We start from the raw sequence: 16041 nt of genomic DNA, 5'->3' as shown, positions 1-16041 counted from the left end.
GTCATTAATATATGAGTAGCGTCCTCCTGCTAAATCATTCAACTATGCTTTATATCCAAGTATCTGAGCTGCTTGAGGGCATGAATTGTTGTTTTCATCCAGTATCTTTAGTTCCAGCAGTGTGCACCTCAGCATGGCAGACATTAAACAATTATTAAATGAAATGAAAATAAAATACAGTGTTTTCCTTGACTTTTGTTTCTTTCACTATAATTCTCATTTTTTTTGTCACATATTTTTTCTCTTTCTCAAAATCATTTAGGTGCTTCCTTTTGCTTAAATAATAGTTTGGTCTTAGGGCTGTGAAGTAATGAAAAAACTGGCTGCTGGATATGAGAAGTGTATGAGTTGGGGTTTTCGTATAACAATTTAGTAAAAATGGACTCCTGACCCTTGTTACACTGTCGTCCTTACTACTACAAAGAGCAGATTTTTCTGGGAAGAGCTCCTAGTTGGTATTTATTAGCATCTCCACTGCTGAATAAAGTTTAAAAACCTTCATTTGATGCCTTTAAAAATTTTTAATTTTATAAAAGTATTTGCACAATTGATTTTTTTTTATCATTTAATGTGGATTTCTTAGTGTACAGTATTGTGTTATCTCAATAGCTACATTATATGGTAGTATCTGATATGTACATCTAGAGTATATTATTTCATAGAAAGTTGGTAGGATAAATATTCAAATGTCTACTTTGGAAGTACCTATTTTTAATAACTGTATGCCCTAATATGAACTTTCATAATTCTTTTCTTCTATTTTTTTTCACATTTTTAGAAATAAGAAAATTTTAAACAAGAAGAAGTTGAAAAGAAAACAGAAAAGCAAATCAAAAGTGAAGACAAGAAGCAAGGTAAAACTGCTGGCAATTTATAGGGAGTAAGGACTTTTTGATATAGTAATTTGAATCAAAATGCCAAGATTAAGAAGGTATGAGTATAATTAGCAAACCGTTTCATTTCTGTGAGCCAAAGTAATTGTTTAGAAGCTCCTTATTATTTGGTTGTACTGTTTAGTTTCATTTGGACATATCTTGACCAGTAGCCTGGAAGTTATATCTGGATATTAAAGACTATTTATTATTTATTCTTATTATCTTTGATCAGTCCTTTGGGAGAACATATCCATTTATCTTTTTATTCACTCTGACTGTCTAGAAACTGAGTGAAATTGGCTTGTGAGTGTGGACTTGGATTTGGGCTCATCATCTGCATGCATGTGATACGAATTAGGGAGAATCTGGTACATCTGTATTGTTCTGAGCTTCTTTTGACTGTGGCTGGCTGTGCAAAAGAAAACGCAATATAGAATACTTGAATAGGTGGGACCTTAGAAATCAAGGATCTCATTTTCTACCTAATAAATCTTTACTATAAAATCAGTCTAGTTTTTTCTTAAACAATTTCAGGGACCAGATTCCACTTTCTATAAAAGAGTCTCTTGAACAAGTGCTAAGAAGCCTAGACAGGAGGAAAAGAAAAGCCATAACTATGATTTCTGAGCAGCTCCACTTTTGATTAAAGAATACTATTCTGCCATAAGAAAAGATGAAATAATGCCATTTGTGATAACATGGATGGATCTTGAGATTATTATAGTGCTAAGCGAATTAAGTCAGACAGAAAAAGTAGAGAACCATATGATTTCACTGATAATGTGATATATAAAACTGAAAACAACAAAAGAACAAGAAAAACAAATGAAGAAACAAAACTCATGGACACAGACAATAGTTTAGTGGTTACCCGAGGGTAAGGGGGAAAGGGGTGATAGATGAGGGTAAAGGGATCCAATATATGGTGATGGAAGGAGAACTGACTCTGGGTGGTGAACACACTGTGACATATAGATGATGTATTACATTATTGTACACCTAAAATCTATGTAACTTGACTAACAATTGACACACCAATAAACTTTAATAAAAAAAATATATATATATATACACGCACACATATATACTTAAAAAAAAAAGAACGGTATAAAAACGAAAACATGCAATATGTAATGTTTTGGGTGGCTTTTTCTGCTCAGCATCATTCCCTTGAGATTCATCCAAGTTGTTGCCTTATAGCAATAGTTTGTATCTTTTTATTGCTGAGTAAGCATTCCAAGATAGGGATATACCACCATTTGTTTAACCATTCATCCATTAAAGAACATCTGAATTGTTTCCATTGTTGGTTATTTATTTTGAATAAAACTTCTATGAATATCCATGTGTTGGTTTTTTGTATAAACATAAGTTTTCATTTCTTTAGTATAAATATTCACAAGAGTGCAATTGCTGGATTGTGCTGTAAGTACATGTTTAATTTTGTAAGAAGCTGCCATATTTTTTCCAGAGTGGCAGTATCATTTTACATTCCCATGAACAATGTATGAAAGATCCAGTTTCTCTATATCCTCACCAGCATTTGGTGTTGTCACTATTTTTTATTCTAGCAAGTTTGATGGGTGTATATATATCTCACTTTGTTTTAATTTACATTTGTCTGTTCATATCTTTGGCCGTTTTTTAACTGGATTGCTTATTTGTTTTTTACTGTTGAGTTTTGAATTTTTTAAATATATTTTGGATACTAGGCCTTGTCAGATATGTGGTTTGCAAATATTGTCTCCCACTGTATAACTTTATACTATTATTTTAAAATTACATTTTTCAGTTGTTCACTCTTTGTATGTAGGTATATTACTCATTTTTGTATATTGATCTGGTATCCTGTGACTTTGCTAAATCCACACATTATTTCTAGTGGCTTTTTTGCAGACTTCTTAAGATTCTTCACGTCTTCTGCAAATAAAGGCATTTGTTTTCTAGAAGATACTTCTTTTTAACTATACCTTTGAGTCCTTTTTCTTGGCTTATTGCACTAGCATATCTAGTACAATGTTCAAATGAATTTCTGAGAATATCTTTGCCTTGTTGGCAATCTTAGGGTACAAGCATTGTCTTTTACTACGTAAGCTGTGGGTATTTCATAGCTATCCTTTATCAAGTTTTGTAAATTCTAATTTACTTAGGCTTTTTATCATGAATGGGTATTTGATTTGTGTTAGATGCTTTTTCCATCTTTATAGTGTCTTATTTATTTTCTCTTATTTTTGTTGGTGTGGGGAATTATACTGCTTTTCCAATGTTGTGCCAGTCTTGTTTTCGGGTTGATCATGCATAATGTATCTTTTTATGTATTGCTGGATTTGGATTGCTAATATTTGCTTGTTTTTAATATCTCTAGAAGATATATTCCCATTATATGTAAATTAACATTAGTACTTTATTTTTTTTTTATTTAACAAGGAGTGTTCCAGTTTTTGCCCCAATTATTTATGTAAGAAGAGTAGAATTTTGAGACAAAGCATTTTTGGTACTTGAGATGTCATTTTATTTATGTTGGATAGTTCCTGGACATACTCCAATTGTTGGAACTTGCATTTGTAGAATATCTTAATCTAATTCTGTATATTTCTAATATAAATGTTGATATCAAAAGTGTGATTTTGGCCTGATGAATGAAATGCTGGGACAAAACAGAAACTGACTATTTAGTTTTAACAATTGAATTACCGAGCATGTGATTTTTAGTATTTATCAAGACTGATAGCTAAAACAGAGCCTTAGGAAAGCATATGTCTGTAATCTGCAGTTTTCTTAGCATTACCATTATTTGAATGGAATGAAATTAGAAGAATTGACTAAAATGAAGGGTTTTTCTTTGCAGTCCTAATTTCTGTTTAAGTCCTTGTACCGTATTTCCCTGAAAATAAGACCGGGTCTTATATTAATTTTTGCTCCAAAAGATGCATTAGGGTTTATGTTCAGGGGATGTCATCCTGAAAAATCATGGTAGAGCTTACTTTCCGGTTAGGCCTTATTTTCGGGGAAACAGGGTATCTACTTTTAGCATATCTACTTTTTTAAAAAAGAAATCAAAGTGTAATCCAACATTTGTAATAGGTCATTAAGACTCTACAGTACATCTGATGTCCCTTAGAAAAGCACCAAATAAATATTTTTGGATACCGCAACAGTTAAGCTGTGCTGGCTCTGTTCCTATCACGGGATAAAAGGGTGTTCCTGTCAAGTTCTCTGCCTGCCCCTTTTCAGCCCTTGTCAAGTGGGTTATTGCTGTTACTCAGAAAGTAGTGCAGTATAGTAGAAAGGATACTATAAGTTGAGTCAACAGATTTAGATTGTCTTTGCTTTGCCAATTATGTGACTTCTACAAGTCATCTAGCATGTCTAATTTTAATCTTTCATTTTTTATTTAACATGAGAATTGATGGCAGAAAGGAATATGAAATTGAAATATTATATTTTGCATTTCAGTCCGAAAACTTGGAGAATACAGTAATCATACCAGATATCAAACTACATAGCAATCCTTCTGCATTCAATATTTATTGCAATGTACGCCACTGTGTTCTGGAATGGCAGAAAAAGGAAACATCATTGGCAGCTGCATCTAAGAACTCAGTGCAGAGTGGAGAATCAGATAGTGATGAAGAGGAGGAATCCAAAGAGCCCCCAATCAAGCTTCCAAAGGTAAGTCACTAAGTTCCACTTGGGTGCATAACCTGTGGGTGTTTTGGCTATAGTACATATTATTGCATTACTAAAATAGCTTGCTTTTTATAAAATTCTGCACTAAAAATAACACGGCTTATGAGTAAAAATAGATTTGGGGCAGAGCAGGAAAGCTCTATGCAACTTTAACTGCAGTGCTAGCAAAGTCAATAATTGGAAACTCAGTGGGTAGCACTTGGAAAGCCCAGGCAGGGGAATCAGTGGGCTGGAGTCTGTAATGGGGCGATTACAAATGTACAAAAGCAGTAGAGTCGAAATGGTAGCTTGAAGGCATTGAGTCGTTGCTGATGGAAGAGGAGCTCTGCGCCCATGGGCTGCCGTTAAGGTGGGCCCAAGAGGAAGCAAGCTATCACAAGCCAATAGCCACAGAAAGCTGGGGTGCTCCCCTCCCGGGAGAGAGCTCTGGGTACAGGGTACATTTTTATTTTTCTTGAAATAGAACTAGAAGGGCTCCTGCCTGTGCTGTGGCTGAGCTGAGAGCTTTTGCCTTTTCTATACTCTTGCTATTCTGGTTCCCCTTGCCCTGGAAAAAAATATGAACCAACAGAAATTCCACACTATTCTGCTATCACTCCCGTATTTACCAGAGGCATATAAGCTAATTTATGTTGTAGAAACATGTAGTATAGTAGAACAAACTTAAGGTACTCTTTCTATTTAAGTATTGGTATATTTCAAGAGTGTAATGTTTTTATGTGTGTGTGTGTGTGTGTGTGTGTGTGTGTGTATGTACACACACATGCACATACATATATATGTATAGGAATACATATATATAGGAATATATATATATGTGTGTATTTATGTTGTAGAAACATGTAGTATAGTAGAACAAACTTAAGGTACCCTGTCTATTTAAGTATTGGTGTATTTCAAGACTGTAATGTTTTATATATATATATATATATATATATATGTATATATGTATATATAAGAATATATATACATATATATATACATATACATATGTACACACACACACATACATATATATATATATATATATATATTCCTATATAGTAGGTACAGTTAGTATTTCTAACAAAAGAATGGGTGCAAATAGACATATTTTAAAAATGATACCTTTATCATAAATGGTTCATGCATATTGCGTTTTTCTAAATATAGGCATTTTTAAATGATTTTCTTTCATAAATGATTCATGTATATTGCCTTTTTACTAAACTAGTATCTTAAAACTATGCCTTGAAAATGTCTTCACGTGTATACACAAGATGTCATGTAAATATATTTTTTTATTACTTGGAAATAGTAGCCAAGATAGAACCTGTGTTCCTGATCTGAGTTCTTTCACACATTTCATGATGGCTGTTCCTAAGTGCACCGCTGTCCTTAATCATTACTGTGAGGTTCTTCTCACCTGATTCTCAGTAGATGGCTTGCTTCCGATTTCATTGGGTAATGGAGGTTTTGTGACTTTCTTCAGCCTCTTAACTAGCCGTCTTCGAGTGTCCTTTATCGCCTCCTCTCGGCACCCCTCTCCTTTCCTTCGCCCCTTTCTTTTTAGGGTCCTTAATGGTACCTTCTCTACCAGCTTCTTTCTTCAACCTAAAACAAACTGGCTCATCTTTTCCATGTGAGCCCCTCTAGGTGGAGATCATGGTCTCTAATTCTGATTTCTTATGCTTAGTTAGGGAGGTTGAGAGAAAATATATTATTAAGTTAGGATATAAGGCTGTAAGACTTATGTAGTATACTTTTGATAAGAATTCCATTGTACACGTGGGTGAGTCACACAATACTAATCACCCAGATTAAGGTCAGTATTGGGAATGAAAATAAGAACCCAGAGAAATCTTTCACACATCTTTGAATAGTAAACTGTCATTTAAATTAAACTTTATTGCACAGTCAAGAACAACTGATTCTTAGACTGGTTTTAATGAGTACTAAATACGTATTAAAGAGTTAAAATATCAGATATTCTTAAGACAGCGTTTTTTAGCATTATTAACAGTGTCAAAAGATACACAGTCAAAAAAGGATCTTTCAAAGACAATTAAAAGAAAACCAGATAGCCCAATTAGTAAGTTTTTCATCAAGTACTGACTTGTCAGGAAACAGGATATACTGATTAAGAACATGGGTGGTAGAGTCAAACTGCCTAGGTTCAAATCTCACCATTAAAAATAACTAGCTGTGTGAAACTGAGAAAGTTATTTGACCTCCCTGTGCCTCAGTTTTGACATCTATAAAATGGGGATTATACTTACCCATAGGGTTATAGTGAGGTTTCAATGAGTTAATAAATGTTGAATGTATGCCTGCTCAATAAATGATAACTATAGTTGTATCAGCTTAGGTGCAAACAAGAAAATGTGTAGGTGCAAATGAATTTGAGTTACTTTTCGAGGAAGTCTTCAATTTATTAAGACCTACTTTATATCCAAGGGAATGAAACTTCTGGACAATCAGTGAGACGGAGGAAGAAGTGATGATATTATGCAGAGGCAGTAGAGTGCTGTGGGTTAGGGCACGGGTGGGGAGTGAAACCTTTAGGTGACGTGTTTGGCAGCCGTCTAAGGATTGACACAAAAGAAGAGATGCTGAGGTCTTTAGGGTTTGAGGTGATGGGAATTTGAGGGCAGCTGGGAAATGTTGACCTGTGCTCCTGATGCTGTTCTTTTATGTCAGTTCCTTCCTTTTCTTTGTTCTTCCTCTCTTGCTCCTCCTGCATGTGTGGCTGTTGCTTTCTTGCTCCTCACCTGAGTTTTCTTCTCATTTTTTCTCTCACATAATTCAGATCGTTTTTATGTGTTGTTGAAGTATCATTTTGACACAGTTTTTCCCCCCTTTTGAATTTTAAAAGGTAATTTGAATTTGACCGTTATGCTTATCACATTGTTTTGCTTTTTGTTCTTTGTGGATCATTAATCACTGACATTTTAAAAAGGACTTCCTTCCTCCACCTAAATGCTTCTGTAGAAATTTTTTTCCCCCCAAAACATAGTTTTTACACAGCCCAAACTGTCTTTCATTATCCAATTTTCAGATCCACTAAAGAGTTCCAAATTTTATAGCTACATAATTTTGAATACTAACATTTAGGATTTATACTTCCCATGCAGTCGTGTTTGAGGCTAGTGATGCCACATATTTTGTTAAAAGAGGTAGACTTACATAAACTCATTTATTTCCTTCTTAATTCAGTACATTCTTTTTGAGTTTATAGCAAGTATTATGTTATATTATGAACAAAACGATGAGATGCAGTCCCTTCCCTAGCACTAGACAGCAGGCATGTCTAATGCCGTGGGGATGAATAGGACGTACTAGGTATAGTGGGACACACAGAGGGGAAAGGATGCAACATTGACTGAAGCTGTGTTTGCGGACAGAGGGAACAGCTTCGTTAGGAAAGTACCTGTGCTCGATTTTGGCTTGAGAAGGTGAAGAGGGCAAGAGGCAGAGCAGGAGTTCCGTCAGGAAGCACCTTCTGTGGCGTGCAACCATTTTCAGGTTTTGTCTTGTGAATTGGAATTATTGCAGATTTTAAGAAAAAGAGTTTGATCAGGCTTGTATTTTAGTAAAGTTACCCGGGTGCTAGTAAGACTAATACCTAAGAGCGTGTTGAAATTAGAGAGGGGGACCAGTTAGGCAGTTAACTTGCAGCTGTCTAGGAAGTGTTAGTGAGGGTTGGAATTGGGGTAGTAGAAGTGTCGGGCATACAGGAAACGTTAAGGAGGCATAATTACTAGGAATTGGTAATGAGTTGGAGATAAAGGCTGAACGTGAAGGTGGAATCTAAACATATTTCCAAAGTTTCTGGGTGGTAATGCATTTACCGAAAGAGAAAGAACTGGAAGAGAAACAGGGCTTTGTTGTAAAGATGAGTAAGTTTAGTTCCGCCATCCTGAGTTGAGGTAGCTGTGAGGTGTCTGTAGAGATGAAGTTCAAAAACAAGGTCCTAGTTAGAAGTTCAAAAGAAAGGTCCTAACACGAAATACAGATTTGGGAGTTATCACAGTGTGGTGGCAGAAGTTGAAACAAAATTCTGTTAAAGATGGGATTGGGAAAGTGGGATGAAGAACATTGTTTGAAATTAAATTAGCTTCCTCCTCCTCTGCTGCCTCTGCTGCTGTTGCCTCCAACTCCTCCCTTCCTCTCAGCCTCTAGATTTTTATTATTATTTGTAAATGTTGTCTCTACCAAATAGTTACTTTATACAAAAAATTTTACAAAGCAATATACATCACTCTATAGTAATATATAAAAATCTACTTTTGGTTTCCTCTTGAATATTTTTGTTTTTATTTTTTTAGTTTTTAGTTTCAGGTGTACAAAACAATGTAATAGTTAGACATTTACACCCCTCACAAAGTGATAACCACCCCCCCAATCTACTACCCCTCTGACATTATGTATAGCTGTTACAGTTCCATTGACTGTATTCCCTATGCTGTACTCCACCTCCCGTGACCATATGTATGTATTTAATTATAGTTAACATTCAATATTATTTAACTTCAGCTTCAGGTGTATTTTGGAAGTAGTAAAACTGACTCTAGGACTTTGTAATAGAATCAGATACAATTTCTAATGGCAAAGAGATAATTATTATGAAATCTAAATGTGATGTAGTTAAACTCTTATGTTCACACTTCTTAGTAAAATCAGAAAGTCACTTGTGGAAATGCATTATTCTAGCAGAGCAAAATGAAACCTTGAAACACTCATTAGGTCATTTTTCTTTGGCCACATACATTTTTATTTCACTTTTCCCAGCAGTAACATTGGACTGGCTGTATTAGGTAGTTAGTTGGGTTTTGTGTTTTCAGTATAATAGAGAGCCTTCAGAATTTATTTATTTGAAAGCAACAGTAAAGGTGAAATTCAGTAAATTTACAAAAGCTATTTTCTGAAGGTAAGTGGCGGCTATGTGTTGGGTGGTTAGTTATGGTTTATCATTGAAAGTATTAAAGCTTAGTGTGTTATCTCACTATTATAGTGAACTATTCAATTTAAAAGTTACATTTATTAATTTATTTTGCTAATTATAAAGGCAGTACGTATTCATTGTAGATAATTTGAAAAATGCAGAATATTTTTCATAAAGAAGAACCATGAATTAAAAATTAGAAATTATTTTTAAAATCCTATTAACCAAAAAATATTTACTGTAATTTATATATACACATTCAAATGTATTTATTTCTGCATCAGTGAAATCACACTGTATTTGACATAGCATATTGTTTTCTCCTTATACTCTTACTAATATTGAGGGAAGAAAAAGTATGATGTCTTCTCAGTGACCATACAACAGGCTTCAGAGTGTAAAGTGTAATTTCAGAGTTCTTACATACGGTTAAACACTCTCAGCCAAACCTCAGAAAAAACCTTGTTTCACAACATACTTTGTTCCTCTGCTCAATAATTCGAAGCTAAATAGATTGGAAAACTTGAGGTTGAGTTTTATTTTGAATACATATTACTGCTCTGGAAATGAGTTAGTTTTCTCCCTTTAAAAAAAAATCTACAGTGAACTAAGCTACTTTAGATAGTGAGACCCCACAGTGGTTAACCTAGGCAGGTGAATAATTCTTTGTCAGGACTTTCATGACTAATGTTTTGTGGGTATGTCTCACTAAAATCAGCTAATGCTCTGTTCCTAGGCGGCCTACTTGAGTTGCCTGTGGTCATATATTTATTATTACACCTTCAGCTTATCAGAGAGACAACTCAAGAACCTGTTGAGTAAAGTAGCCTCACTGTTTTTTGGAAAAGTTCAATACTTGCTGTATTACTTATAAACAAATCCTAGCCAAAAATATCATCTGTGAAGAATCTTCTTTGAATAATGAAGTCAGGATTGGTGGTTGTAGAGAAAGTAATCTTACAGACTGAGATGGGATGGAGTAGTCTCCCACTGGCCTGAGAATAGAGTGCTGCATTTTGTACTTAGGAGATCTTTCACTTCAGATTTGTTTCCTGTAAGTACCTAAGCAGATGGAAAACGTGGACAGCATGGTTTTATTTTCTAGTCTATTCCAGGAAAGGAAACTATATCAAATGGAAATTTTTCATTGCTTAGTTCATTTAATCAATTGAAACTCTATACAAGCATTTTTGTAATCTTAGCTATAATCAGATCTGCTAGGATTTTAGATATCTAAAGATAGTTCTACTAGTTATTTTGACTTCTCAGTCATATTTATATTTTCCAGAAACCTGGCAAATGGTAATCAGAACTACACCTGACTTGCCTGCAAGATTTGACTCTTGTCTGGAAAATATATTTCTGAGTTGCACTTATTTTTAGCACACAAACTGAGAGAGTAATTAAAGAAGTATTTATTGTGTGCCAATCATGTGCCAGGCACTGTTCTAGTAAAGGGAAATATTAAACTACTTAAGACATGCTCCTTGTCTATAAGGCAACCACAGTTTAGTTGTGAAAATGAAAACAAAAATAGTCAGTTACACAATACCATAATAAATGCTATAACAGAGGTCTGGACTGGGTAAGAGTTATACACAAGTTTCATTTACCCTGTTTGATTATAAACTCTTAGAGGACAGGGTCTAGTGTAATACACCTTTTTATCCATTGTAGTGAGTTGCACAAAATAAGTGCTTAAGAAATATTTATGTAATATATATGAATTAATGTACAACTCTCAGCAGAGAGAATATTCTTCCATTGTTATGTCCAATAGAATTAATGCTTTGATATGTTTCTACTAATTAGTCTTATTTTAATTTTTTATGTTACTTATTTCTCCAAGTAATTTAACACCTCCTGAAAAGATCTTATACATTTGGTTCTCAAAATGTTGGCAATGACTGAGAAATAGAATTTCATTGTCTATTGTTATATTGATCTTCTGAAGGTATCATCTTATACCAGTTCCTCACATTTCTTTCTCACTCTTTACAGATTTATCTTTTGCTAGATACTGAATAAAATTTTTCTTGGTTCTGATGAGGAATGATAAGATAGTTAAAGTAAAAATAGCAGTGATCTTTTAGCTAGGCAGTTTTAAATTCCTTTCATGATAAATCCCACAAGAAGCTGGGACACCGTCTATAAATAATAATATGATGATTGTACCATTATAGGAAAGGCTAAGATGAAAAACTCCTACTTTAATCTTTTCACTGTGTGTGCTATGTTGACTTTTTTTTCTGGCTATAGGTAAGAATTGAAATGACTGTTAACCGAAGAATGCTGATTTTTGCTTGAGTAAGGCCAAAGAACTTTGTAAATTAATAGTTTAGTTTTTCAGAGTGAATGAAATCTGTATCCAGTTCACTGTTACAAACAATTTTCATATTTTGTTATGGCTTCATTATGCTAAAAACCACTTTATAAACAGTGCACTATTTTTCAACCTTCAGTGTAACTGGATGGTTTTCTAAATCTTGAAGTTAAACATACTGGGTCTTTTTTTTTTTTTTTTTTTTTAATTTGTGTCCTTTTTGTGTTTTGAGTTTTAGATATTGCAGCCTTAATCATTTGCTGTGGAAATAAGCTGCACCCGTTAAACTGCCTGGGAAGTGCTATTAGCTTACATGCTAATGAGGTATAATTTTGTTTTTCATCTTAAATAGATCATTGAAGTTGGACTTTGTGAAGTTTTTGAATTGATCAAGGAGACGCGATTCTCTCACCCATCCTTGTGCCTCAGGAGTCTCCAAGCCCTGCTGAACGTGCTTCAGGGTCAGCAGCCAGAAGGCCTCCAGTCAGAACCACCTGAGGTCCTAGGTAAGAGCACAGGGGCATTCAATGAAGCCTTTTATGTAAACAGCTTCTCTTACGAAGCACAGATGCCTACCATGCAGTTTGTGTTTAATTAGGCACTGAAACGGCAGGCGCATAAATTTTAAGGTATTTTGCTATGTCCTATGGAGGTATGGTTCAAGAGTTACAGTTCATGCATAGGTATATTTTAATTATTGTAACGATGGGGAAAATGCAAAACAAATCCTAGGCACCCAGAAATAGCTTCAAGCCTTCTAGTCACTATTAACTTAAATTATTCTTATTAAACCTTTGGCCAACATAGCTCACATTGATTTTGTCTAACTTTATATGTTAGTCTGGATAGTTAAAAAGGTAGGAAAAAGGGAATAAATGCTACCAACCGAAACAACACAATAAGTTTCTAAACAAAGAGGGCTTTCTTTTGAATTCATCATAAATAAGAATCAATTTTTGTTATTGATAAAGCTTCTGAATTAGTAGTAACTTACGTTAAATAAAAATCTTTGCTTTTTGTAAAGTGTATTTGAATTTTGTGAATACCGATCTCATGCGTGAGACTTAGGTGTAACACATAATCCTGTAAGCAAGATAGGAACTCTGAAAAAATAGAAATCAGAGATGAAGGCCTAATTGTGAAATTGGCTAATTGCTTTTCTCTGATGCTAATTATGGGTATTTGTCAGAATCTAGATTTTTCTAAATCTCAAGCCTTACCTTGTGTCAGAGTGAGTCACATGGGCTCTACCTGTGGAGTTTCTGACTCCTTAGTGTTGGTCTGGGGCTCAAGAATTTGCATTTGGAGTAAGTTTCAGGGTGATGCTGATGCTTTGGTCCTGAGACCACACTGCTGTCTGGAATGGAGTTGGATCCTTTTTCTCTCCTCACCTGTTTGGATTTTATTAGACTCGCGTGTGAGAACCTAATTACATGTCAGATTGTGCTTTTTTGGGGTCATGTGCGATGATTAGTTTTTGTGTTTGATTTTATTTTTTGTTTTATTTTAGTGGGGAAAGGGCGTGCTGGCCATGAAAACAAGCTGAGGATTTTTAAAACCAACAACCCACTCAACCCTTCCAAACCCACCCCATGTTGTTAAATGCTACTACCAAAAAAAAGCTGTTCTCCTTGTTGGTTGTTAGCACCAGTGATCGTGTTACTATGGTGATGCACTAATGCACACTTGGCTTAATGGCATTTACTTAAGATTTTAATTAATTAATTTGATTTAAGCATAGTTTGCCAGTTATTCTTAGCTCTGGTTTGTCAATCAACAAATAATTGAAATATTTAAAACATCCACTAAAACCTAATCATGTCTTTCTTCCTAGTTCTACCTTTCTCTTGTCTTTTGTCAGTTCAATCTATACATAAATATTCCCTTTTATTCTTTACAAAATAGATCTTTTGTTAATACCGATGTTTGTAATTATAATGTGTGCGTTCGATTAATGATCTTCTATGAAAACTTTCACCTGATTAGTTTCTTTTTTCTTTTCTTTTTTTTAAAATTAAAATTATTGGGGTGATAATGGTTAGTAAAATTACATAGGTTTCAAGTGTACGATTCTATATACATCATCTATACAGAGGGAGCCAAAAAAATATGTACACATTTTAAGAAAGGAATAAACTGTATTAAAATTGCAATAATACATAGTGATAACAAAAGATGAATACAAGTCGTGTATACATTTTGTTTGGCACCCCCAGTATATCACATTGTGTGCTCATCACCCAGAGTCAGTTCTCCTTCCGTCACCCTATATTTGGCCCCCTTTACTCTCTTCTACTATTCCCCTTTCCCCCTTAACCTCTGGTAACCACTAAACTGTTGTCTGTTTATGAGTTTTTGTTTCCTTATTTGTCTTGTTCTTTTGTTGCTCTCAGTTTTATATCTTACATGTGAGTGAAGTCATTGGTTCTCGACTTTTTCTGTCTGGCTGATTTCGTTTAGCATAATAATCTCAAGATCCATCCGTGGTTTTGCAAATGGCTGTATTTCATCTTTTATGGCCAAGTAGTATTCCACTGTGTATATATACCACATCTTCTTTAGCCAATCATCTATCGAAGGACACTTGTTAACAGTTTCAAATGTTTCTGTACTGTCTTTGTTATCTCTTCTATTCTTTTAATGCTTACTTCTGATCACGTCAGTGCTTTGACTTACTTTTCTGTTGAGGGATTTACCATCACTTCATATTTTTTTGCTGTTTAATCAGCTCAAAGATGTAAGTGATTTCGTTCTTTAAAACTAAATTTCTATTGAAATATGTCTCAGCTTTTTTCCTTTGATCTAATATCATAATCACATTAGTTACACTCTTTTCCACTTTGTTATTTTTCATGTTATTCATGAATATATGTATATATGCATCACTCTGATTATTGGAATAGCTTGACCTTATACACCAAGCTTCTTCTCTTTGCAAGCTTCTTCTCTTTGGATTTGGTTTACAAATTGTTTAGTTAATAAAAGTATTCCTTTCTATCTATTATTATGTTCAGTTTAAGGATAGAATATATGTTCTCAAGTATAATAGCACCTTCTATATTCTGTGTTAAGAGCATATCATTCAGGGTTAATCAATCCAGACATTGTTACTGTTATTATGGGACTTAGCATCAGACAGTTGGACACATGTATGATTGCAAATGTGGATAAATAGGATAGGGGAAAGGAAAGGGAATTCTGAGAGTCTATACCAGGCTTCCCTGAAGATACGATATTTAAGATTTGAAGGGTGAGTAGGAAGGAGTTAACTGAGTATCTAGGCAGAAAAGACGGCATGCAGCAAGGCTCTGATAAAAGCCTGTATGCAAGAATGAGAAGAGTGAAGGGAGGGAGGGCTTCGGCGCAGGTGAGGAAGGAGTCAGGGTCTAGATCATGTGGAGCTTTATAGGCCACATTAAAGGAGGCTGGTTATTGTTCTAGGAGCATGGAAAGTTCCCGTCTACCTCCTTTCACTTAAATTCTTTATTTTATAACATTTCTACTGTTTATTCCACTTGAATTTAACTTTCTTGATGGCAGAGACATTCTTTGTCGTGTTTGCCAATGTACGACCCTAGCCTAGAATAGTTCCTGATATATAGGAAAAATTCAGTAAATATTTGCTGAATAGTCATAAAAGATGAAGAGGCATAATGATGTAGGGAAGGATGGACAAACAACAGGATAGAAGAAAGGTTGGAGGGAAGGGAGGATAGTTGGAAAGGCGGAGGGAGGTGGAGGGAAGGTTAGATGGAAAAGAGGGAAGACTGAAGGATATTGAGACAGTGAAGAAAGGTGGGAGAATGGAAAAAGGAAGAGGAGCAGGAAGGAATTAACAAAGGAGCAAATGTATATTAAGTAGAAAACCAGATTTTTGATTTAAAAATTCTCTTTGGCTGTATGGGGCCAAAGTGAATGGCTGTATAGGAGCTAACTGTACTGTAGTAGTACAGTTAAGAGATGCTGCTAAAGAACAAACTAAAAAAAAAAAGGTGAAAGCATGGATTGGGAAACTGGTGTTGAGATAGAGAAAGTGGGAGAATTGATTAGAAAGCAAAAGTGGAAGAACTTAAGAATTAAGTATGGATGATGAGGAATAGACGGAGGAAGCCTAGGTTTCTGTGAGTTAACAAAATAACCACAGATGGCCTTTTAGTTTTCAGAGAAATTCAATACATTAGTTTTCTTTCTCTTGCTCTCCTCCTTCCCACCCCGTTCCCTCTTCCTCT

General features: G+C 34.7%; 1 protein-coding gene across 11 annotated transcripts in view; it reads left to right on the top strand.

Annotated features, from left to right (window-relative positions):
* The window catches only part of MYCBP2 (MYC binding protein 2), a 248084-nt gene that overhangs the window by 25944 nt on the left and 206099 nt on the right, over window positions 1-16041 (top strand). For all 11 annotated transcript variants that reach the window (XM_033105219.1, XM_033105215.1, XM_033105218.1 and 8 more), the window contains exons 2-4: window positions 779-854; window positions 4332-4547; window positions 12165-12318. In XM_033105219.1, the coding sequence (XP_032961110.1) occupies window positions 779-854; window positions 4332-4547; window positions 12165-12318 (446 nt within the window). The remainder of the gene's footprint in view (window positions 1-778; window positions 855-4331; window positions 4548-12164; window positions 12319-16041) is intronic.

This window comes from Rhinolophus ferrumequinum, chromosome 4 (genome assembly GCF_004115265.2).
Source record: "Rhinolophus ferrumequinum isolate MPI-CBG mRhiFer1 chromosome 4, mRhiFer1_v1.p, whole genome shotgun sequence".
Taxonomy (NCBI): Eukaryota; Metazoa; Chordata; class Mammalia; order Chiroptera; family Rhinolophidae; genus Rhinolophus; species Rhinolophus ferrumequinum.
Note: the sequence above shows the minus strand (reverse complement) of the source record. Positions and strands in the feature narration are given on the sequence as shown.